This window comes from Hemibagrus wyckioides, linkage group LG14, assembly GCF_019097595.1.
Source record: "Hemibagrus wyckioides isolate EC202008001 linkage group LG14, SWU_Hwy_1.0, whole genome shotgun sequence".
NCBI classification, from domain to species: domain Eukaryota; kingdom Metazoa; phylum Chordata; class Actinopteri; order Siluriformes; family Bagridae; genus Hemibagrus; species Hemibagrus wyckioides.
The window spans coordinates 2994128-3017500 of NC_080723.1; the positions used below are offsets into that span (position 1 = coordinate 2994128).

General features: G+C 40.1%; 4 protein-coding genes across 6 annotated transcripts in view; 1 reads left to right on the forward strand and 3 right to left on the reverse strand.

Moving 5' to 3' along the window:
- gpr37a (G protein-coupled receptor 37a) overlaps window positions 1-23373 on the forward strand; it is a 60643-nt gene that overhangs the window by 24731 nt on the left and 12539 nt on the right. The window lies entirely within an intron of this gene.
- On the reverse strand, window positions 2218-7344 carry LOC131364946 (hyaluronidase PH-20-like). Its single transcript, XM_058408436.1, has 4 exons — window positions 7247-7344; window positions 4063-5023; window positions 3869-3958; window positions 2218-2636 (listed from the first exon to the last, which is right to left on the reverse strand). Exons 2-4 carry the CDS (start codon window positions 4987-4989, stop codon window positions 2340-2342), a joined length of 1314 nt encoding a protein of 437 aa, XP_058264419.1. The 5' UTR covers window positions 4990-5023; window positions 7247-7344; the 3' UTR covers window positions 2218-2339.
- LOC131364945 (hyaluronidase PH-20-like) lies at window positions 7587-11642 on the reverse strand. Its single transcript, XM_058408435.1, has 4 exons — window positions 11616-11642; window positions 10586-11524; window positions 10302-10391; window positions 7587-8684 (listed from the first exon to the last, which is right to left on the reverse strand). Exons 2-4 carry the CDS (start codon window positions 11513-11515, stop codon window positions 8349-8351), a joined length of 1356 nt encoding a protein of 451 aa, XP_058264418.1. The 5' UTR covers window positions 11516-11524; window positions 11616-11642; the 3' UTR covers window positions 7587-8348.
- LOC131364943 (hyaluronidase-4-like) overlaps window positions 11540-23373 on the reverse strand; it is a 12548-nt gene continuing 714 nt past the window's right edge. Inside the window, exons 2-4 of one of the 3 annotated variants that reach the window (XM_058408432.1) lie at window positions 15391-16335; window positions 15203-15292; window positions 11540-14804 (exon numbers count right to left, since the gene is read on the reverse strand). In XM_058408432.1, the coding sequence (XP_058264415.1) occupies window positions 14424-14804; window positions 15203-15292; window positions 15391-16335 (1416 nt within the window). In that variant the 3' untranslated portion in view covers window positions 11540-14423. Of the gene's footprint in view, window positions 15293-15390; window positions 16336-17445; window positions 19061-19723; window positions 19814-20760; window positions 21750-23373 lie in introns of those variants that run through there. The other 2 variants (XM_058408433.1, XM_058408434.1) reach the window with 2 other exon arrangements.

The window sequence follows — 23373 nt, forward strand, 5'->3', positions numbered from 1 at the left end:
TTATATTTACGCCATTTGGCAGAAGCCCTTATTCACAAAGGAGCTTTAAAGTCTATATCATTGATAATGGTTTGCTAAGGATATCATCTGTCTAAATCTCTACTAAAAGATAATATTGCACATAAACAAACAAGGGGAAAAAAACAAGTATTTCAGGAAGAGGGAAGTCTTCAATTATCGTTTAATGACGTCCAGTAACTTTGCTGTTCTGATATCCATAGGAAGTTGATTTCACCACCTTAGAGAAGAGTATTGATGCATACCTACAGTGTACCCTGAGAGATGGTGGGACCAGTCAAGTGGCGCTAGAGGATCTGAAGGAGCATGGTGCAGTGCGGGGAGTGATAAGAGCTTTGAGGTAATCTTTCAAACATGGCAGAGGCAGTGTCACGGCATGAGCCTGTATAGAACCATATTGATGAAGTAGCAGGAAGTGTATAGAGCTGAACTTTCTGCCAATGCTGCAAAACTGATAGGAAGCTTTACAGAACAGATGGATAATGATCCAAAACCTACTGGAAAAGCAACCCAAAAGCTCCTTAATGAAATGTTCTTAAATAGCAGAGTCAGAGCCCGAACCTCAACCCACCTGAGTTCACTTTTTACTTAGTGAAGACAAACCTGAAGGCAGGAAAACCTTACAAACAAGCAGCAACTGAAGGCGGCTACAGTAAAGACCTGGCAAGGCATCTCAGGGGAGGAAACTCAGCACTTTGCTGATGTTCATAAGCTCCAGTAATTGACTGCAAAGGACTCGCACACAAGTATTAAAAATAATCCGTGTATTTATGTTAGTCTGTCCTGTTATGGCTGTATTTCCTAAACATTATCTTAATTTTAATGGTGTCCCTAATATACCTTTTATCTGGGTCAGGACTGTGGTGGATACAGAGCCATGCAGCTAGATCAATAACCAGTTAAACTCTCTTGATTTAGTGATGAAACAGGAAGCCATGGTGTAACCTGTTTGTTTTGGAATGGACATTGTTAGAGTTAAATACTGACTTTCCAGTAATATCCGGAATGGGTGTTTTTAAAATTGTCTAATGTTTAGATTTAAGTGTCCAGTCTTTATGAGCAAGATTAATCATTTATGCCATACCCAATATGTAAACTTGCTAAAGTTATACAAAAATGTCACCAACATACAGTATAATTACTTTAAAATAATAATAATGATTCTTAAAATACAGGTTTATACCTGATGTGGGTATCATCATGGTTTTTAATCAAAGTATCATTTACAGCAGACACCCTTATCCAGAGCACCTTACATTTGGTACAACTCAACAACTGAAGGTTAAGGGCCTTGCTCAAGGGTCCAGCAGTGGCAGCTTGGTGGACCTGGGATTTGAACTCACAACCTTTTGATCAGTAATCCAACACCTTCACCACTAAGCTATTCACATACTTTTTTCTTTTTTTTTCCACAGTATCATCACAGCAACATAGATCTCAGTAACCTTAACATTTTCTGCTGAATTGAATATTCTGTATAGAAGTCAAAGCTATGTGATATATTGCCAAAAGTTTTGGGACACCCCTCCAAATCATTGAATTCAAGTGTTTTTGTTTTGTTGTTTTTTCTTCCAGAGGTTGGGCTTGGCCTCTTAGTTCCAGTGAAATGAACTCTTAATGCTTCAATATACCAAGACATTTTTGCTCCCAACCTTGTGGAACACAGTTTGGGGTTGACCCCTTCCTGTTCCAACATGAATCAGGACTCTGTGCAGGACAGTCAAGTTCCTCCACACCAAACTCACTCATCCATGTCTTTATGGAGCTTGCTTTGTGCACTGGTGTGCAGTCATGTTGGAACATACTATATATAACCCAAAGTGTACAAAGACAACAAAAGACAATAAAAGGATGAAAGAAAAAGTGTGGGGAGTCTTTTCTTGGGGTTTTGGGGCACCCTTTTTTTCCCCCATAGGTTGTTCATCATCCATCTCCAGGAATTTGCAGATTTGCAGTTAGGAGGATGGGTATACAGGTTTGTGTAATCCACTCCGTATAACTAACAATAAAAACACTTAATAATACACATTTAATGTCCTGAATTGAGTAAGAAACAAATCCTGCTTCATCATTTGAACATGCCAAAAGAAAGAGACAGAAGGTAAAAAAGTTCTGTTTTAGAATTTTTACTTTTTCAAACAATAGCATCAAGAAATAAGAAATGTTTGTGAATGTACATAAAAAAATAGTAGAAAAAGAACATCCTGAAAGGTAATCTTATATTAATCAAATGAAACAATGAGACATTTATTCAAGACGATACATCACAGCAAAAGGTTTGTCATATAACATTTTTAATCATTGCTGCCACTGGATAAAAGTTAAAATTGAGCTGCGCATTTCTTGTCCTCATAACACTGACAGGTGAACTGGTCAGACCAGGCAGTGAGGTCAGTTTTAGAAGGTTTCCCAAAGACTTTATACATCCCATCAATCTTCTGTATATTAAAGCTGTTTATATTGAGGTGTAGGTAGTCGTCAGAGTCGTAGATTTTACGGACACAGCGTCCATTCCCTCCACACAGCAGGTCACTGCACAGTTCAGCCGCAGTTGTAACATTGACCACGTACTTATTTAGAGTGTTAGACAGGTATGTAGACAGGGCTTCACATGATTCCTGGAAAGAAAGCTTGCAATTATTTAACATCACCTCTCTCTAAAAGAGGACAACAGAGCACCAATACATTGTGAATAAAAAATAATTAAAAAATGTAAAAATTCCACAGATATTTGCCTTCATTATTAAATTGAATACTTTTTTCTTACTCATATCCTAGATCCTCCTGTATTGTATATTTGGTATTTACCCCTGCACCTAACACAGCCATCTCACCAGTGTAGTTATATGATTCTGTGAAGGATTTTTAAAAACAGTACTAGATAGAAGAAACCATGAAGATGCCTTTGGACTGCTATTGCAACAGTTTTGAATTTCCTGGTTGCATATTTAGAACATACACCGATCAGGCATAACATTATGACCCTGACCCCTCAAAGCATGGACTCCACTAGATCCCTGAAGGTGTGCTGTGGTATCTGGCACCAAGATGTTAGCAGCAGATGCTTTAAGTTCTGTAAGCTGCAAGGTTGGGCCCATGGAGGACAGTTACAGGACTTAAAGGATACTTTTGATAGATACTGACCACTGCAGACCGGGAACACCCCACAAGAGCTGCAGTTTTGGAGATGCTCTGATCCAGTGGTCTAGCCATCACAATTTGGCCCTTCGTCAAACTCGCTCAAATCCTTACGCTTGTCCATTTTTCCTGCTTCTAACACATCAACTTTGAGGACAAAATGTTCACTTGCTGCCTAATATATCCCACCCACTAACAGGTGCCATGATGAGGAGATCAACAGTCTTATTCACTTCACCTGGCAGTGGTCATAATGGTATGCCTGATTGGTGTATAGTACACAGTTATAGAAAAGAAATTATTTATAACCGTACTGTCCAGCGTCACCCAGATGAGGATGGATTCCATTTTGAGTCAAGGTTACTACCCAATATCATCTCCACCATCACCTTTGACTTGCTCATTAGGAATGCATTTAAAGTTGATCATTTATATCCTGAATTTATATTCAGGATAAATAATTTGTTAAAAGCACAATACAAATAATTGAATAATTGAAATTGAATTTGAAACACCAGCATGGGAGATTTAGATCAATATTATAGACTAGACACAGTGGAGGAAACCATGTGAACAGGAAAAATATCCTCCAGTATAAATACAATAAAGCTAATATATGTTACACAGCACTCAGCATCCTTCATAGTGCTAGAGTATTCACAACGCACTTGGAATTAACCAATAATAAGCTTCGTAAAAACAAAGGATTTACCTTCTCATTAAAATTATAGCTAGATCCCCAAAGCACACATCCGGCGGCTCCCAGAGCTGCACTCTCACCGATACTTCGAATCAGATCAACCTACACAGAACAGACCAATTAGCCATGTAAACAAGAAAAAACCTCCTAAATATGCAGCCATTCATTTATTATGCATGTTGTACATAATGTACCAACAGACTTACCTTGTGATTGTACAGGTCATCCTGATCCCGCAAAAGAAGTTGCAGATACAAATAAATCGGAGCAGTGTAAGGGCGTTGTGACAAATCCGCCACCCTCATCGCTTCTAGCACCTTGTGTCGGACATACAGAGCTGCTTTCTGGGTTTCGCTTACAGAAACTGGCATGTAGGCTGATGGAAAGAACGCAGTACTTGCCTGCCAAAGCCACTGAAGTTCATCATTTAATGCATAGGCACTCTTTGGACATTGTCCTGTGTAGTCTGGGTTCTCAAAATCATAGTTGTAGCAGTCAGGATACAAATAATAGCCCCAGAGGAAATTTGGTCTTTGTGAGATTCCTAACTTTAATGTTTCTTCCATGAAACTTCTGGCAGCTTTATCAAATTGCTCTTTGGCTTTCAGGGTAGCTTGTTCTCTTGTAAGGGATGGATTCTGCTGAAGGGTGTATTTTATGGACAGCGATTTATAGATCTCTCTTAAGTCCGCATTTCTATGAAACAAAGGAAACCACTCCTCCCAGTCAAGCACAGCCAGACCAGGTACCGATGATGGAATGTACTTATTGAACTCTATTTTTGCTTTTTGCAGACTGGCATTTAGGTCTCCTTTCTGTGGAATGCCACCATTGTACTGTGTGAAATTGTAGAGGTCAGTGTAAGGGAAAAGCCCCAATCGGTTATTATACATGAGGCTTAGGACTTGGTTAGGCACACGCTGAGGTGTTGTGATGGCGTGAAACACGTCCATGTCCAGACGGACCTGCAGTTCATCGCATCTGTAGATGGGAGCGTTCCATAGGACCACAAACGGTTTAGTGAAAAGTGGAGCAGCTGTTGGTGGAAGAGCTGCTGAGAGACACAACCCAGCCAGGGTCAACAGGACGAGGGAAGGAAGTCGCTGCATGTGTCTCTGCGTGAGGATGGCCATGGATTTTCTGGTGATTTCTTGGTAGATAGTAAACCTAAGGAAAAAAATAAATAAATACCTCAGTTAATTGGAATATAAAATTATGGGGACACCTGATCATTACTCCCATATGTGGGGCACTAAGTTTTGCCACAAAGCACACTATATTGCCAAACGTTTTGGGCCGTCTGTCTTTATGTGTACATGAATGTAATATGGAGTTGTCCCGCCCTTTGCAGCTAGAACAGCTTCAACTCTTCTGGGAAGGCTTTCCACAAGGTTTAGGACTTTGTTTATGGGAATTTTTGACCATTCCTCTAGAAGAAGAGCATTTGTGAGGTCAGGCACTGATGTTGGACGAGAAGGCCTGGCTCACAGTCTCCACTCTAATTCATCCCAAAGGTGTTCTACAGGGTTGAGGTCAGGACACTGGTGTGCAGTCATGTTGGAACAGGAAGGGGTCATCCCCAAAGTTGGGAGCATGAAATTGTCCAAAATGTCTTGGTATGAACCTGAAGCATTAAGAGTTCCTTTCACTGGAACTAAGGGGCCGAGTCCAACCTGAAAAACCAACACCTGAACTCAAGTATTTGGAGGGGTGTCCCAAAACTTTTGGTAATATAGCGTATGAATCACAAAGCACATAATTTCTAGAATGTCATTGTATGCTCTATCATTGTAATTTCCCTCGCTGGACCCAAGAAGCCCAAACATGTTCGTGTAGGACAATGCACCTGCGGACAAAGTGATGCCCATTAAGACATGATTTGCGAAGTTTGGAGTGAACGAACTCAAGTCTGACCACAATAACCATCTTTGGGATGCACTGGAATGATGACTGCATCCCAGACCTCCTCATCCAGCATCAGAGGCTGATCACACTAATGTTCTTGTGGCTGAATGAAGAAATCCCCACAGCCAAGCTCCAAATCTGGAATGGGATTTTCAAACAGCAAACATGGGTGTAACCGTCAGGTGTCCACAAACGTTTTGCCATAATAGTGAACATGTACACATCTACACTATATTACCAAAAGTTTTGGGACACCCCTCCAGATCATTGAATTCAGGGGTTGGACTCGGCCCCTTAGTTCCAGTGAAAGGAACTCTTAATGCTTCAGCTTCATACCAAGACATTTTGGACAATTTCATGCTCCCAACTTTGTGGGAACAGTTTGGGGATGACCCTTTCCTGTTCCAACATGACTATACACCAGTGACCAAAGCAAGGTCCATAAAGACATGGATGAATGAGTTTGGTGTGGAGGAACTTCACTGGCCTGCACAGAGTCCTGACCTCAACCTAAATAGAACACCTTCGGGATGAATTAGGGCGGAGACTGCGAGCCAGACCTTCTCATCCAAGATCAGTGCCTGACCTCACAAATGTGCTTCTAGAGGAATGGTCAAAAATTCCCATAAACAGACTCCTAAACCTTGGAAAGCCTTCCCAGAAGAGTTGAAGCTGTTATAGCTGCAAAGGGCGGGAAAACTCCATATTACATTCAAGTAAATGCAGACGTCCCAAAACGTTTGGCAATATATTGTTTTGCATCAGCTAATTTTTCCAAGTTTCCTGGTTGTTTAACACTGTGATATTTACCGTGGTATAGGTGAATATAAACAGTGAAGATTTATACAGGTTGTAGCGGTCAATGGTAGTGTTATGGCCAATTCAATCAGCATGTAGGATTTTTCTTTTTTTATTTAACTTAGAACAGTGAACAAATAAATGTAGCTCACAGCATAGAAAGTTAAAACATTCCATAAAAATCAAAATCATTAAACATTCCATGCTTGCTAGTGTTATGGATTTTAACAACACTACAAATCATGACTCATTTGATGTTGCTTAACACAGACAAGTGCTTTCGGTCAGAATTGACTGAACGCTTCAGTATGGATCACATAAGAATTTTTCCAAAACAATGTTTTTACATTTCCTACAGTGAAACCCAGGCACTTTTCCCTTCAAAGTTACAGTATACACATCCATCTATCAGCTCTCAGCGTGTTAACAGAAACATCTTTCACCACAGAAGGTTAAACCAGCTGTTAGTACGCAGGTCAAGGAGTTTTGTTGCTTCAACACTATAACCAATAAAAGCAACCCAATTCCATACAATTTACAGAAGCCTTTTATATCCAGTGCAACAGCAAACCAAGGAGCAGGTTGCTTTTCACCTGTAAACAAACAATCTGTACTACTGCAGTCAAAAAACATTAGCTGACCAGGTGAAACCACTTTCCTCAGATTACTGTGAAACTCAGCACTTACCCAGGAAATAACACCAGACATCCAGCACTGGGCCTACATCCTGTTTCAGTGGAGGGTGAAGGGTCACTGTTAATACCTCACTAGAGGCTCAGGTGACTGCAATTTCAGAAAAATAATAATAAATAAATAAATGGGTGCAAAAGAGTACTAAATTTATTAAGTTATTTTAATATATTAATTCTCAGCTCTCTCTGCTAAATTTTAATTTATTTTATTTTATTTTTTGTAAAACGTGCAGCTTTATAAAAGTCTTGTTACAGCAGAATAAAAACAGATATTCAAGTAAAAAAAAAACATTAACAAGAGCCTTTAAGGGCGTATTTGCGCTAATGAGGAAAAAAAAGTTCACTTTATTATTATGATCATTATTATTCAGTTAATTATTCATCCACTAGAGGGAGACACTTCATTGCTAGAAATTCACTGAAGCAACAAGTGGTCCTTAATTAATATTTGTGGCAAAATAAAAATAAATAATTAATTAATAAAAAGGTGCAAAGACTTAATGAGCAATTTTTAAAAATGAAATAAAAAATAAATAAAATTGCCAGATTTCTCTCCCATGTTTCTTGCCATTTTCTTTAAAGTCTGCAAAATCCTTCAATGAAATCTTTCTCTACCTTCTAATAAGCATTGCTTAATTTTTTTTTTTATTGTGATTATTGTGCCTGCTGTGTCTGTGCTTCATTAAAGCATAATCATTTCCATTTATTCTGAATCCTGGACATCTCCTATACTGTACTGCACTGAGCATCACCAAGACCTTTACCACAAAGCTTCGAGGTGAAAAAAATGATGTAATATATTGATATATAACACAGTGTAGTGTAGTGTCACTTTAGACGCTTAACCAGGATGCTTGTAGGGTTGTTTTTATTTAATTGCTATTTTTATTTTTTTTTTAATTTGCCTTTTTCTAGATATCTCTTCATATTGCAATAATTTCTCTGTGTATCTCTTCCTCTAATACTGCTCTAAATCATCATTTTGAAGGAGCTTTGTTTACATGTTGTTTTTGATTGATAGAATTGATTATTTTGATATCAATTCCACTTTGTCATTATTTAACAGAAGGACATTCAGGTAGCAAGAAGACTTTAAATCAAACATGAATAACTACTGGAGTCTTGGGAGGCGAAATGGACGTGAGGGCAGAACACACCTGACCTGCGTAACACTGACAGGTAAATCTGTTTATAAAGACATCAAGATCACTTTGGGAAGGCACACCGACAGCTACATATTTCCCATCACGCTGCTGAATGCTGAAGCTATTTGGGTTTAGGTACAGGTAGACCGCCGAGTCTGGGTTCTGGCGGACGCAGCGGCCGTGGCCTTGGCACAGGGTCTGACTGCAGAGTTTTGCAGCTGCAGTTACATTGGCCACGTAAGGGTTAAGTGTAGAGAGCAGATAAGCAGCCAGTGCTTCACATGAAGACTGAAAGGGAGAAGAGAGAGCAAATAAAATCAATCAATCAATCAATCAATCAGTCAATCAATCTCAGATTAGAATGAGCCATCATTACAGGGGTGGTGGTGGCTCAAGTGGTTAAGGCTCTGGGTCATTGATTGGGGGTTCAAGCCCCAGCACTGCCATTTTGCCACCGTTGGGCCCTTGAGCAAGGCCCTTAACGCTCTCTGCTCCAGGGGCGCTGTATCATGGCTGATCCTGCGCTCTGACCCCAACCTCCAAGGATGGGATATGCGACGAAAGAATTTCACTGTGGTGTAATGTATATGTGACAAATAAAGGTAATTCTTTTCTTCTTTCTTCTTGGGAATCTACACATCTGATATAAAAGTGTTACTTTGCGTTTTATCATTTTATCCATTTTACCTTGGTGTCCCTATAAACACAATTTATTATTAAAATCAAACTAGAATAAAGCAATGGTCTTGAAAACTATTTTTGTGCCTTTAAGCAAATATATTTCTGAAATATATTCAATAATATTCCAGACTAGACCATAAAGTGCCTAGATTTGAGTTTAGCATTGAATCCGTTCATGTTTGATTGATTTATTCGTATTTTCTTTCAATGATTTAATGATTTATGCTCTGTTCTTATTAACATTTTAGCATGGACTTTACTCTGAATGGTGATTATTTATAGTAATGAACCTTGTTGCTGTCCAAAGGGTTCTCTCTTCCTCATGTTTTTGGGTGAAAAAAAGTTGATAAGATCCCAGAAGAAATAACTAAAATATTTTAAAAATCAGATCTAGCACTTCTAGAATTGTTGATGATCTCCTCATCATGGCCCCTGTTAGTGGGTGGGATATATTAGGCAGCAAGTGAACATTTTGTCCTCAAAGTTGGTGTTAGAAGCAGGAAAAATGGGCAAGTGTAAGGATTTGAGCGAGTTTGACCAAAAGAGCGAAATTGTGATGGCTAGACCACTGGATCAGAGCATCTCCAAAACTGCAGCTCTTGTGGGGTGTTCCCAGTCTGCAGTGGTCAGTATCTATCAAAAGTGGTCCAAGGAAGGAACAGTGGTGAACCGGAGACAGGGTCATGGACGGCCAAGGCTCATTGATGCACATGGGGAGTGAAGGCTGGCCCGTGTGATCCGATCCAACAGACGAGCTACTGTTGCTCAAACTGCTGAAGAAGTTAATGCTGGTTCTGATAGAAAGGTGTCAGAATACACAGTGAATGACAGGTCAGGGCTGTTTTGGCAGCAAAAGGGGAACCAACACCAATATTAGGCATGTAGTCATAACGTTATGCCTGATCGGTGTATATATATATATATATATATATATATATATATATATATATATATATATATATATATACCAGCATCTTATCAAAGGTTGTCATATTTGCTTTATGATAATACCTAGGTGCCGTTGCTTGAAATTGCTTACCTTGTGTGTGTGTCATTATTGCGTTTGACTGACATGCAAATATTTTTGTGATATTTAACAGTTAATAATTAACACAGTTAACATTATATATATATATATATATATATATATATATATATATATATATACATAAATCCAATGAGATACATTAGATGTTAAACATTGTATAATAAATATTTGTATACCTTGCTGTTGTAGTCAGCACTTGCACCCCAGAGCACTACACCTGATGCACCTAAAGCTGCACTCTCTCCAATAGTATGGATTAGATCTGCCTGTGAAGAAGCAGACATGTTAAGAGATCAGTAGTAGACCAGGGTCTAATGTCTTCTGCAGAGATTTTCCAGATTTCCCGTATTTATACTATAGTTAACAAAATCTAGAAAGTAAATAATCTGTTTGGCTGTATATCTGTGAACTAGCATGGTGTCATAATAAACACTGGCTTTATTTGTCCCTAGGATCTCACCTCACTCAGAAATATTTTGTTCTGATTAGTGAAGACAGGGCGTAAATAGACATAAATTGGTGAAGTGTAGAGAGACTTAGGAAGAGCAGACACCCTCACAGCTTCCTTCACACGACCCTGGACAAATAGAGCTGCATCGGGTTGTTCCCTCAGACTGCTCTGCAGATATATTGAGGGGAATAAAGCTGTACTAGACTCCCACAGCCAAAGGAGCTCATCGTTGCGGCTTTTCTCGATCGCTGGACATTCACCTGTGTAGCCTGGTTTACCCCATCCATAGTTATAACAATCTGGAAACAGGTAGAAACCCCAGAGGTAGTTTGGGCGAAGTTTGATCCCTAGCTGCATGGTCTTCTCCATATAAGCCCTGGCTGCGTTCTCAAATTGCTGCTCAGCAACAGCATCAGCCTCACTGACTGATAGAAGTGGATTATTTTCCATTGCATACTGAATGGAAAGCTTCCGATAGATGTCTTTGGAGTCCCAATTCCTGGCCCACAGTGGACGCCATTCCTCCCAGTCAATCACAGCCAAGCCTGGGCTGAATTCAGGAATATACTGGATGATATCATTATGAGCTTTCGCGAGGCTAGCTGTCAGGTTTCCCTTCTGTGGAATACCTCCGTTAACCTCCCTCCCTGTGCTCGGGTCTGTATATGGGTATAGTCCAAGCCGATTGGAGTAGAACAGGAAAAGAAACTGATTAGGGTCACTGGCTGGTGTGGTCACTGCTTGGAAGACAGAAAAGTCCAAAGGAATCTTAAGGTTCTGGCACACTTGCATAGGAGCGTTCCATACGACTGCAAAAGGTGTATCCTTAAAGATTGGAGCAGCCGTGAGGGGAAGAGACAGGGCAGTGTCGAGGTGGAGGTTTACAGAAAAGGTTAAAATGAGCAGGTAAAGACACAGGATGACACCAGGATGACACATTGTTGCACCCTAAAACCAATGAACAATAATACGCAGGCATTAAAACATCCAAAATATTTTAAAGTTGGTGTCAATTTAAAGAATGATCATGCAAACATACCAATGAATCTGTTCTGAGATGAATAAGGCAATAAGCAGCCCACTGCAGTGGAAAACCTGCAGCATTATATGTACTTTCCAGCATCTTATCAAAGGTTGTCATATTTGCTTTTATGAATACCTAGGTGCCGTTGCTTGAAATTGCTTACCTTGTGTGTGTGTGTCATTATTGCGTTTGATTGACATGCAAATATTTTTGTGATATTTAACAGTTAATAATTAACACAGTTAACATTCATCTTTACTAACTGCTTTATTGTGATACAGCAGTACACCCTGGCTGGAACAGCAGTGTGCACACACATATACACACTCATTGGTGGTTTGCCTCACATCTCCATGTGTTGGGGATTTGATTCCCACTTGTGCTATGGAGTTTTCCCCATGCCTTCAGGGTATTTGGCTTCTTCCTCCTGTCCAAAGACATGCGTTGTGGGCCAGTTGGCCTCTCTAAATTGTCCGTAGTGTGTGAATGAGTGTGTGTAGGATTGTGACCGCAATAGACCTGCCAGTAATATCCAGTCCATGGTGAACCCTGCCTTCTGCCCCAAGTCTCCTAGAATAGGCTCCAGATTCCCTGAAGCCCAGTAGGATAAGTGGCGTACAGAATGGATGGATGGATGGATGGATAGATGGATATTTCTCATTAAAATATGATTTCATGTTTATACCGTTGTTGTTCTTTTTGCTGCTCCCTGTTTGGAGTCAGCGGATCCTTTGGTCCTCATGTTTCGATTTGGAACAGGATTTAACCCCAAATGCCCTACCTGTCGCAACCCTCTCATTTTTATCCAGGCTTGGGACAGGGACTGAGGGTTAACTCTTCAGAGGCTGGGTTAACTCTCTCCCTGGGACTCGAACCCAGGCCATGGTAATGAGAGCGCAGGATCCTGCCGCTGGACCACCAGAAGGCCTGGAGGTTCAAGTTTAAACTAAATATAATAAATTTAAACAATGTACTAGTTTGAATTCTATGAGTGAATATGATCAATTCAGGTAGAATTAATGTGATCCAACTGCATTATAAAATCTCATAAGGGTGTTGGAAACTCTAGGAAAACAAGCAAAATTCCACAAACAAAGCAACCAGGATTAAATCAGAGACCCTGGAGCTGTGATGCTGTAGTGCAACCCACCATCATGCTCCTCACACCTAATTTACTTGTTCTATTTTCAGAAGTTTCCATCGAGTTTAAGTTCTTATCATCAAGCTGACTTTCATTCTCCATTACTCCAAATGTGACCTTGATGAGTGGCTTTCCTCCCAAAACACACATTAAACAGACTGCAATCTATGTCCTGTTTAATGATTAAAACATTGGAGTTGCACATTCCTGTGGTTATATAATCCTTAACTTTCTATTAATTTGATAGAAATTCACACATTTAATTATATTTATGTTAAACATCACTTGAGTTATGTACAATGACAAAATACTGTTTTTGTTTTATTATTTATTTTAATTTATAATCATTTTCCTAGCCATGAAAGGGTGTACATGGTTTGCAACAATGCTTAGGCAGGTGGTACGTGTCAAAGTAACAGCCACATGGATGGCAGGACCCAAGGATTCCCAGCAGAACATTACCCAGAGCATAACACTGCCTCCGCTGGCTCGCCTTCTTACCATAGTGCATCCTTCCCATAGTGACACACACATACACACACCCGGCCATCCATGTGATTTAAAAGAAAACGTGATTCATCAGACCAGGCCACCTTCTTCCACTGCTCCGTGGTCCAGTGCTCATGTGCCCATTGATGGCGCTTTCAGTGGTGCACAGGGGTCAGCATGGACACCCTGACTGGTCTGCGGCTATTCTGACACCTTTCTATCAGAACCAGCATTAACTTCTTCAGCAATCTGAGCAAGAGCAGCTCGTCTGTTGGATCGGATCACACGGGCCAGCCTTCACTCCCCATGTGCATCAATGAGCCTTGACCGCCCATGACCCTGTCGCTGGTTCACCACTGTTCTTTCCTTGGACCACTTTTGATAGATACTGACCACTGCAGACCGGGAACACCCCACAAGAGCTGCAGTTTTGGAGATGCTCCGATCCAGTGGTCTAGCCATCACCATTTGGCCCTTCGTCAAACTCGCTTAAATCCTTACGCTTATCCATTTTTCCTGCTTCTAACACATCAACTCTGAGGACAAAATGTTCACTTGCTGCCTAATATATCCCACCCACTAACAGGTGCCATGATGAGGAGATACTCAGTCTTATTCACTTCACTGGTCACTGCTCATAATGTTATGTACCTATATATATATATATATTCTACTTTAAGCATCATATCATCCTGAGAAAAAAAAGGCTTGGGTGAACATACATAAATGATAGAAAAGTTACATTATTTAACCTTATATTAATCATATGAAGAGACATCTAAATATTTTGGTGCAGAACATTTGTCTCACTTGTCTTCTAAATATTATTGCAGTTGGATGGGTTTAGTCAGGTGTTAAAGAATAGAAAATATTGTACAGCTAAACCCAGTGAAGAAAACCATGTGAATAAAAAGTACAAATGCATGGCATATAAAAAAAAGCAGTCTTTTTAATGTATCTCTCATCACTCTTCTATATTCAACAAAATGGAACTGAAAACTAATAAGCTTTATAAAAACACATGGAATTACCTTGTCATTAAAATCACCAGTGTTGAGAAAGCTGCTTTGCAGGAGGTTCCATGTCCTGGGCTTGGGAGTTGAACTTACAACCTTCTGATCAATAATCTAACACCTTCACCACTAAGCTACCACCATCCCCCCTCAATATTAAATGGGTGACTTTCTCAAAAACTATGACAATTCACCTAGTATATACACAGCAAGCAGTACTGTCAGGTGTCCAGTGACACTCCTCTCCCTATACTCAAATCCAGAGGGAATTTGAGCTGAGCATTTCTTGTCCTCATAACACTGACAGGTGAACTGGTCAGACCAGGCAGTGAGGTCAGTTTTAGAAGGTTTCCCAAAGACTTTATACATCCCATCAATCTTCTGTATATTAAAGCTGTTTATATTGAGGTGTAGGTAGTCGTCAGAGTCGTAGATTTTACGGACACAGCGTCCATTCCCTCCACACAGCAGGTCACTGCACAGTTCAGCCGCAGTTGTAACATTGACCACGTACTTATTTAGTGTGCTAGACAGGTATGTAGACAGGGCTTCACATGATGCCTAAATGAAAAGAGAAGCTGGACATTAAGTACTTAATTATAATAACGAAGGAATCCTACTGGACCCCACTTTGAGAAGATTGCATTAGGACCCATGCTTTATTAAAGTTAATTCAAGAATAACCAAAAAGCTACACTTTCAATTGATTAAAAATTTGGCTAGCGATGTTTTTTTTAACTACCCATGTACATCAGAATACTCAGTTTAATGATGATATTCTGGAATCTGCAGCCGCTATACCATATGGCTGATCATGTTCTAGTTTTGAACCAATACCTGTTTGTGAGAACAGGTTATACTCTCAAATATCATCCTTCCAATTTGTCTTCAAAGTTTTCATCCTGCCATTTTGTGAGTTACAATAAATAAAGATTTAAAGATGACATATGAAGTGCTACCTTGTCATTAAAATCATAGCTAGACCCCCATAACACACATCCAGCAGTCCCCAGAGCTGCACTCTCACCAATACTCCGAATCAGATCAACCTGAGGACAGACAAAATGACACACAGAATGACTTTTTTTTTTTAGATTGCTGCATTGCTTTTACTATTAAAAGAATTTCCAGGTCGAATAGTTCTTACCTCTTGCATGTATTGCTCCTTCTGTCCTTGCAAAAGAGGTCGCAGGTATAAATAAACAGGAGCAGTGTAGGGCTTCCGAGGCACACCTGCCACTCTCATCGCTTCTAGAACCTGATTTCGGATGAACAGAGCTGCTTTCTGGGTTGTACTTATAGAAACTGGCATGTATGCTGATGGAAAGAAGGCAGTGCTTGCTTCCCACAGCCAGTGAAGTTCAGTATTTAACTCTATTGTTGTCTGAGAGCATCTCCCTGTATAGCTTGGGTTCTCATAATCATAGTTGTAGCAGTCAGGATACAAATAATAGCCCCAGAGGAAATTTGGTCTTTGTGAGATTCCTAACTTTAATGTTTCTTCCATGAAACTTCTGGCAGCTTCATTAAATTGCTCTTTGGCTTTCAGGGTAGCTTGTTCTCTTGTAAGGGATGGATTCTGCTGAAGGGTGTAGTTTATGGACAGCGATTTATAGATCTCTCTTAAGTCCGCATTTCTATCAAACAAAGGAAACCACTCCTCCCAGTCAAGCACAGCCAGACCAGGTACCGATGATGGAATGTACTGGTTGAACTCTGTTTTTGCTTTTTGCAGACTGGCATTTAGGTCTCCTTTCTGTGGAATGCCACCATTGTACTGTGTCAGAGTTTTAAGATCTGTGTAAGGAAATCTCCCTATTCGATTTTTGTAGAAGAGAGTCAGAGTTTGGTTCGGGACTTTGGCTGGTGTAGTGATGGCCTGAAACACGTCCATGTCCAGACGGACCTGCAGTTGATCGCATTTGTAGATGGGAGCATTCCATAGGACCACAAACGGTTTAGTGAAAAGTGGAGCAGCTGTTGGTGGAAGAGCTGCTGAGAGACACAACCCAGCCAGGGTCAACAGGACAAGGGAAGGAAGTCGCTGCATGTGTCTCCGTGTGAGCAGTGAGGTGGAGCCTGTAATTTTTACCTAAGAGACACAAACATAATGTCTTTTAAAGAAACAAAAACACATCAATGAACCACTTTGTGAATCTACAGTGTTCTTTCACCGAGCCAATCTCAGGGGAACGTTAATCATATCATTAATTGCATAATTATTCAATTACAATAAAAATTAATAACACATTTATGCAGAGCACCAATCGAAGCCTTTTTATATTTTACATTTAGAAACATTTAGAAAGGGATATGCAACTGATTTTGATTTTTGCTTCTTTAATATATTAACAAATGATAACATTTACTTTATTCTGATTTCTGTATTAGTTGCTTTGAACAATTGGTTTTTTCCTGATTGTTGTTCTGTATAATCCTCCCTGTCATTTCTTATATTGTTTTGATGGCAGCCTTCACTCTGCATGTGTCCTTCACTTACTGTATGTAACAAGGCTTAATTACACCAATCAAGCATAACATTATGCCTAATATTGTGTTGGTCCCCCATTTGCTGCCAGAACAGCCCTGACCCATCATGCATTGTGTATTCTGACACCTTTGTATCAGAACCAGCATTAACTTCTTCGGCAACAGTAGCTTGTCTGTTGGATCGGATCACACGGGCCAGCCTTCTCTCCCCATGTCCATCAATGAGCCATGGCTGCCCATGACCCTGTCACCGGTTCACCACTCTTCCTTCCTTGGACCACTTTTGATAGATACTGACCACTGCATACCGGGAACACCCCACAAGAGCAGCAGTTTTGGAGATGCTCTGATCCAGTGGTCTAGCCATCACAATTTAGCCCTTCGTCAAACTCGCTCAAATCCTTACGCTTGTCCATTTTCCCTGCTTCTAACATCAACTTTGAGGACAAAATGTTGACTTGCTGCCTAATATATCCCACCCACTAACAGGTGCCATGACATTGACATTGACAAAAAATGATTATTAAATACAGGAAATTTTTTTGCATTTTCAGCACAAATGCACTTCACTCAAATCTATATATATATTAAGTGCACATTCAGAATTCTGTGTAAAAGTATATATATATATATATTTTTTATTTTTCCCAAACATGCATCAAAGAATTCTCAAAAAAAAAAAAAAACCAGACAACATACATTTATTTATAGTGCATTCAAGGTCAGGCAATACATGCTTTCACATAATGAACATAATTGCCAGTACAAAATTATTCATACAAACTTTAAGCAGATGAGGTAAAAAAAATAATAAATTGGCAATATTTTGTAGAATTCAAAAAAGATATGTGAAAAGAGACGACGCTAACAATATTCTGTTCGAATGAATGACTTTTTATACAAGTTAAAGGATTATAACCGTCAAGTTAACCAAGTATCCTTAGTATGCTTTACATAGTGAGTTGTGTAGTATGGTAAAACGTACATTCTTGAGAAAAACGACTCAAAATGAGGTATATGCATTCGTTCCTCTGTTTCTGTTAACATCACTTTGCAGTTTCAAATGAAAATGAAAAAATAAAAATTCATCAGCAATGAAAATTGATGCTAAATGTAATGTTAATTATAGACTATTATGTTTAATACTGTGAACCTTAAAGTAGTAATATCTGTGCTTCGTTTGTAGTGATGATGCCGAGTACGATAAAGCTTGAAATGATCCGGGTTTTTTTTTAGCATTTAATAGCATTACAGTTTAGTTATTCAACATTCAACATTCAGATTGTCTTGTACCAAGGCTTGCGGTAGGATTTTCAAGTGTCATGGGTTGGAGAAAATGAGAACTGACTAACACAAAGTGTATTCAGGTAAATAGACGTATCAAGTAAATGAGTTGATAGTGTGCTTTAAAATATTAGCATAACATTTAAAATACGCTATTCCTCTTTTCACCATGCATACTAAGGGATTTCCTGTATGTCTAGTTTAGATTGTGAAGCTGTTATTGGATAACTTTTGCATAAGTCACTTGCTACGTCTTTGTCTACTCACACGACAGAGAGGAATTAAAGGGGTTCCATTTGAGTTAGCGGTATTCTCTGATGTTGAGTGAATGGACAGCAAGTGGTATCAGGAACGCATCCTTATTAACCGTATATATAACCGTGCATTACTAAGAGATATATAAAAGAAAACATTCTCAGAATTTGCTTACTTTAATATTGTAGGGTTACTGTAGTAAATTAAGTACTTTGTAGTTTGTGCAAATGAGGCTAACAGTTTAACAAGTAGAAGTATGATATCAAATAAAAAAAAAATTGCTTCAAGTGATATCAACCTATATCGTGTCTGCATACAAACATTGGTCACTACATGTGCCATTGGATAGCTGTACCGCTATGCTTTCTTTAAATACAGCTGAAGGTAAACAGAACGAGGAGCACCACCAGGACAAGGGCATTTCCCACGGACTCGGCGGAGCTTTCTGGCCCTCGATCGTCAACGTCTGCTGTGTGCGTCGGCTCCACGCCGTCACAGCGCTCGCCCTCGTACCCCTCGTAACAGTGGCAGTGGAACCTTTCAGACAGTTGTTGGAGTTCATGCTGCGAGTGCCAGCCAGTGATGGTGAATGTGCCATTGCGGTTGGAGTGGATGCGGTAGCTGGTGCGGCTCAGGTGCAAGAAATGCGACGCCCGTGGGTCTTTCCGGACGCAGCGACCGTTGGACTGGCACAGATACTCACTGCACACTTCAGCTGCCCGGGTCACGTTGATGATGTACTGACCCAGTCTGTAGTTCAAAAATGTTCTTACCCTGGAGCAGTTTTGCTGCAATGACATGATAGGAACCGATTAATAAACACTGATTCGGTTTCTCGACTGACAGAATTTTACTAATATTTATTGCTACACAACCCCAAAGCATATTAGACTCAACCCCATGCTTAACTAAGGTGTACTTTTCATCAAATACTGCTCCTTTTTTTGCTCCAAACATACATTTCAGTTATTAGTACACAATACTCATTTCTAAAATGCCTATCTAGTGGTTTAGCATATTTCAGATGTTGCTGTTATGATTTATGCTAGCTAAATCTTAACGTATATTGGATTTGATTTATTTCTCAATGATATTTTGAACAGTGGTTATTGTGAGCTGGAATTGCTTTGTAATTTTGATAACATTTCCCCACCTTGTCTAAAAGTTTCATTTATAGATTCTCAGTCAGCTGCTAAAAGAGGCCCAGTGCTAGCGCATGGTTTGTAGAGTCAATTATTCCTAATGAAATTTCTTAGTCTGCTTAACGAGTCCTAATGAGTCAATTAAGACCTAACAAGATTTGAGACTTTACATCTGGAAGATTTGTCTGAACTTATTTTTCTCTATTACGTTAAGTTAACTGTGCTTTGACGTTTCACTAAATGTTTTTCTCCCCCAATATTTTGTCTACAAGCGGGTCTAGTAGTTTCGTGATGCCTTAAGATACTTACTCTAGAAGATGTGAGGTTAAGGTCGCCCCAGATCACAAAGCCTGCAGCACCTAAAGCAGCGCTTTCTCCTATTGTGTGTATTAAATCCTTCTGTGAAACACAATAAAACGCTGTTACAAAGGGTTTGCTGTATGATAAAGTACACACGCACATCCATGCTCTTGGTGATTAGAAGTCAGAATTCCCTCTAGGAAGATAATTATCCTGAAACCTTGCTAGGAAACAACCTCCTACAGCACAACAGAGTCACCATCCCTAACTTTGTCACCTACCTCTTTACCATTTATAGTTGCTCATGTATAATTGTGATGTATGATTATGATGCAAAGGATTTCGTATTCATTGTGTAGCTTGTTCATCCTTACGTCATCTAAGGAATGCTAAATGTCTCACCACAAGAGGGTGCACTTGGTTTCAGATACCACATAAGCATGTAATCCCTGGAAAGCAATATGGATGCAGTCTCTGTGGGGTGTTATGGCTTTTATCATTAAACCTATAGTTTAGGAAACAGGGTGATGCAGTCAACATTGTTACACCAAGAATGCCCTATAAACACTAAACCAGGGAGAAAAACAAGCATCAGTACCCTCTGAAACAAACATTGCATATATGACATAGCTTAGGCAAAGTTCAGGGGAAATGAGGAACAGGTGAAAGACATTAATGGAGGATTTGAGAATTAGCAGAAATAAGACACATTGGCTAAACACAGAAAGTGACACCAGCTTGTTACTGACTTTTATCGGTATTTGTATCTTTAGAGTAGCCATGTTTATTTTTATGCTGATTCATTAACTGAATAATGCATAAATGTTTAAACATATTGTACAGAACCTTGCATTACGTATTTTACATGTTTCAATCTTTGTCCCGGAGTACCCCAAATCCTGAGCATTTTAATGATTTCGCTGATTTCACAGCCCTACCTGAGCTAAAGAGGATGTGCCAGAGCAGGGAAACTATTAAAATATGCAGGACACAGGATACTCCAGGATCCCCTTGGGATACATGCTGTAAGCAGTATGTTTATTTACCTGTGTCAGGAACGTCATGGCTTCGTCTCTGTATCCGAGCCGTGTGTATACAAAAGTGGGCAGCTCGTAGGGCATCGAGGTCATGGAAGCGAGCCTTAGAGACTCCAGCACCCTGTTCTGGCAGAAGTGTAGGTTGCGAATGCTGTCCATGTGGCATTTACGGATAGCCATTGCAGGGAAGAGTGCGGTACTGCTGTTCCACAACCAGAGCAGTTCATCATTGCGGACACTCTCCTGCATGGGGCAATAGCCGCTGTAATTGTGCATGTGCACATTGTAGTTATGGCAGTCTGGATATAGGTAGAAGCCCCACAGGCCTTTCGGTCGAGCCCGTGTGCCGAGCTCGAGTGTGCCCTGCATAAATGCCATGGCACTCTTTTCGAAGCGTAGACGTGCCAGTTCCTCTATCTGATCTTCGGTCACATTTATATAGGCTCGGGAGACAAGTTCGCGAGAGCGTTGTCGATAGATGTCCTTCTTCTGCCAGTTGCGGTTCCACTGCGGCCTCCAGTACTCCCAGTCGATGACAGCTAGGCCTTGAAAATCTTCTGAGGGAATGAAGTGTGCAATATCTTTGCTGGCTTTACTGAGGTGAGCTTCCAGACTGCAGTTCTGAGGAAGGCCTCCGTTCACAGCCTCACCTTGCTCTGTATAGAATGGATAGTAACCCAGACGGTTTGGATAGAAGATGGTGACATCCTGGCCTGTATGGACAGCTCGTGGACTGCCACTAATATGAAAAAGGTCCAGACTGATATTCATGTGGTATTTGACAGTACACAAATCGAGTGGTGCATTCCATGCAGCCAAGAATGGCTTGCGGCCCACCAGAGGCAGCTTGGCTGGTTTCTGGCTGAACTCAGCATGCGCCAAGAGTAACAACCAGGAGAGGACAAGGGCATAAGCAAGAGGCAGGGCTTGATGCGAGGCCCCACAGGGCACACCGGGCATCCTGCTTTCTGACTCACCAAAGGTAACTGTCAGTCATCCTATGAGCAGGACAGGGATAGGATTAGAGGTGAATGGGATGGAAATGACCCAACAGCAGCACTTATTTTAGCACAAGGTGGAGATTTTATTCTGACCCAAAATTAAAACTGAACATGTCTTTTTGTCCAATTACAATTTCTGCTCAGTTAGCCAACCAGCAGTAGAACGGAACAGTTGGTCTTCGCCACTGTTAAACTCACTCATGTTGAGCTTAATGATACATAGGCATGGTAATAGGGATGGGCCAATTATTAAGTCTGAACACAAAGAACGAAAATTGCTCTAAAACAAAATATTGAAAGACAAAAACATAATTTAGTGACAATGGTACCCTCAGACCAGTTTAACCTTCCAGAAGTTGAACAATGGAGTGGTTTTTCTGGGCGTCTTGCTGGTTTAACTGTTATTTAGAGGACACCTTAAGGATTTCAGTCTGCAACCGAAGCTTGCTCAGCTGACCATCAGAGTAATAAGCACATCCAACCACGGATACACACCAGAGTGGTAGCCACATACCCATAATCATAGTTGCCCTTGCCAGAAGCCTGCCTGAATACTGGAGCTTCTTGTCAAATTTCTCCCAAAACATGGCCATGTTCATAAGGAATTACTATGTCTTTGGTGTGTCTCTCTTTTTTTGAAAAATGTTGTGGTTCTATCCTTAAATGTTGGTATAATGAATCTGCTCATAAAAACTTTAGATAATGGTTGTGTTTTGCACAAACAAGGTCAGTATGTTTGTTAAAGTCTGAGTCTGAAAATCATTTAAAGAGAAGCTCCACCACAGGATTTACAACATCTTGCTATGTATGGAGTCATTCCCTAGTAACCATGGTGATAATAACATGTCATCAGATATTATTAATGAGAGTCATCTGCTAAATCAATAGCTAAAAAGTGGGGTTCGGGATGAAATATTACACATGAAGGCAGCCTGTTGATCACTGGGGTGGTTTCTATCGTGAGCTGGAAAAAGTTTAGCTAAAGGCACTGGATCTTTCTTCACATGGCATCAGGCCCATACCATGAGGGGGGAAAATTATACCACATCCTGCATGATCGAGAATAAGCCTTCAAGATATAACCGTCTAGAGAAGTTTGTTGTTGCATAATAATGATGTATAAAGATTGTATTTTTGGTATTCCAAAAGTCTAGGGCACAATAGCAAATTATACAGGATTGCAACACTGTCGGTGTTGGAAAGATGCATTTATCTCTGAACTTCCTGAAAACCTCAACTGTCTCTGGTGGTAATTATGATAAGTGTTTGTTGGTAAGAGAGCTCTTTATGAAAACTTTCAGTCATCGTCTTCAGAGAAACCACAGACGGCACAGAGTCAACCTGATGAAAACACTACAGATCATCATCATTTAACTTGGAAACATAGAGCTGAACGCAAACAAAAATATCGCACGCAGCGGTTTCCACAAGTCAGAGCAGCTGGTCTTCAATAACCCGAATATAAGCCTCACTTTAAGCAAAACGGCTTAGTGGGAAAGATGTGCATTTGAAGCATCATTCATTAACATTTAATTCCTCTATTTATTGTGCAGGAATAAATAATAAGTAAAAGTTAGTGTAAAGTTTCATAAACAGGAAGTAACTGTATACTTTCCACTGA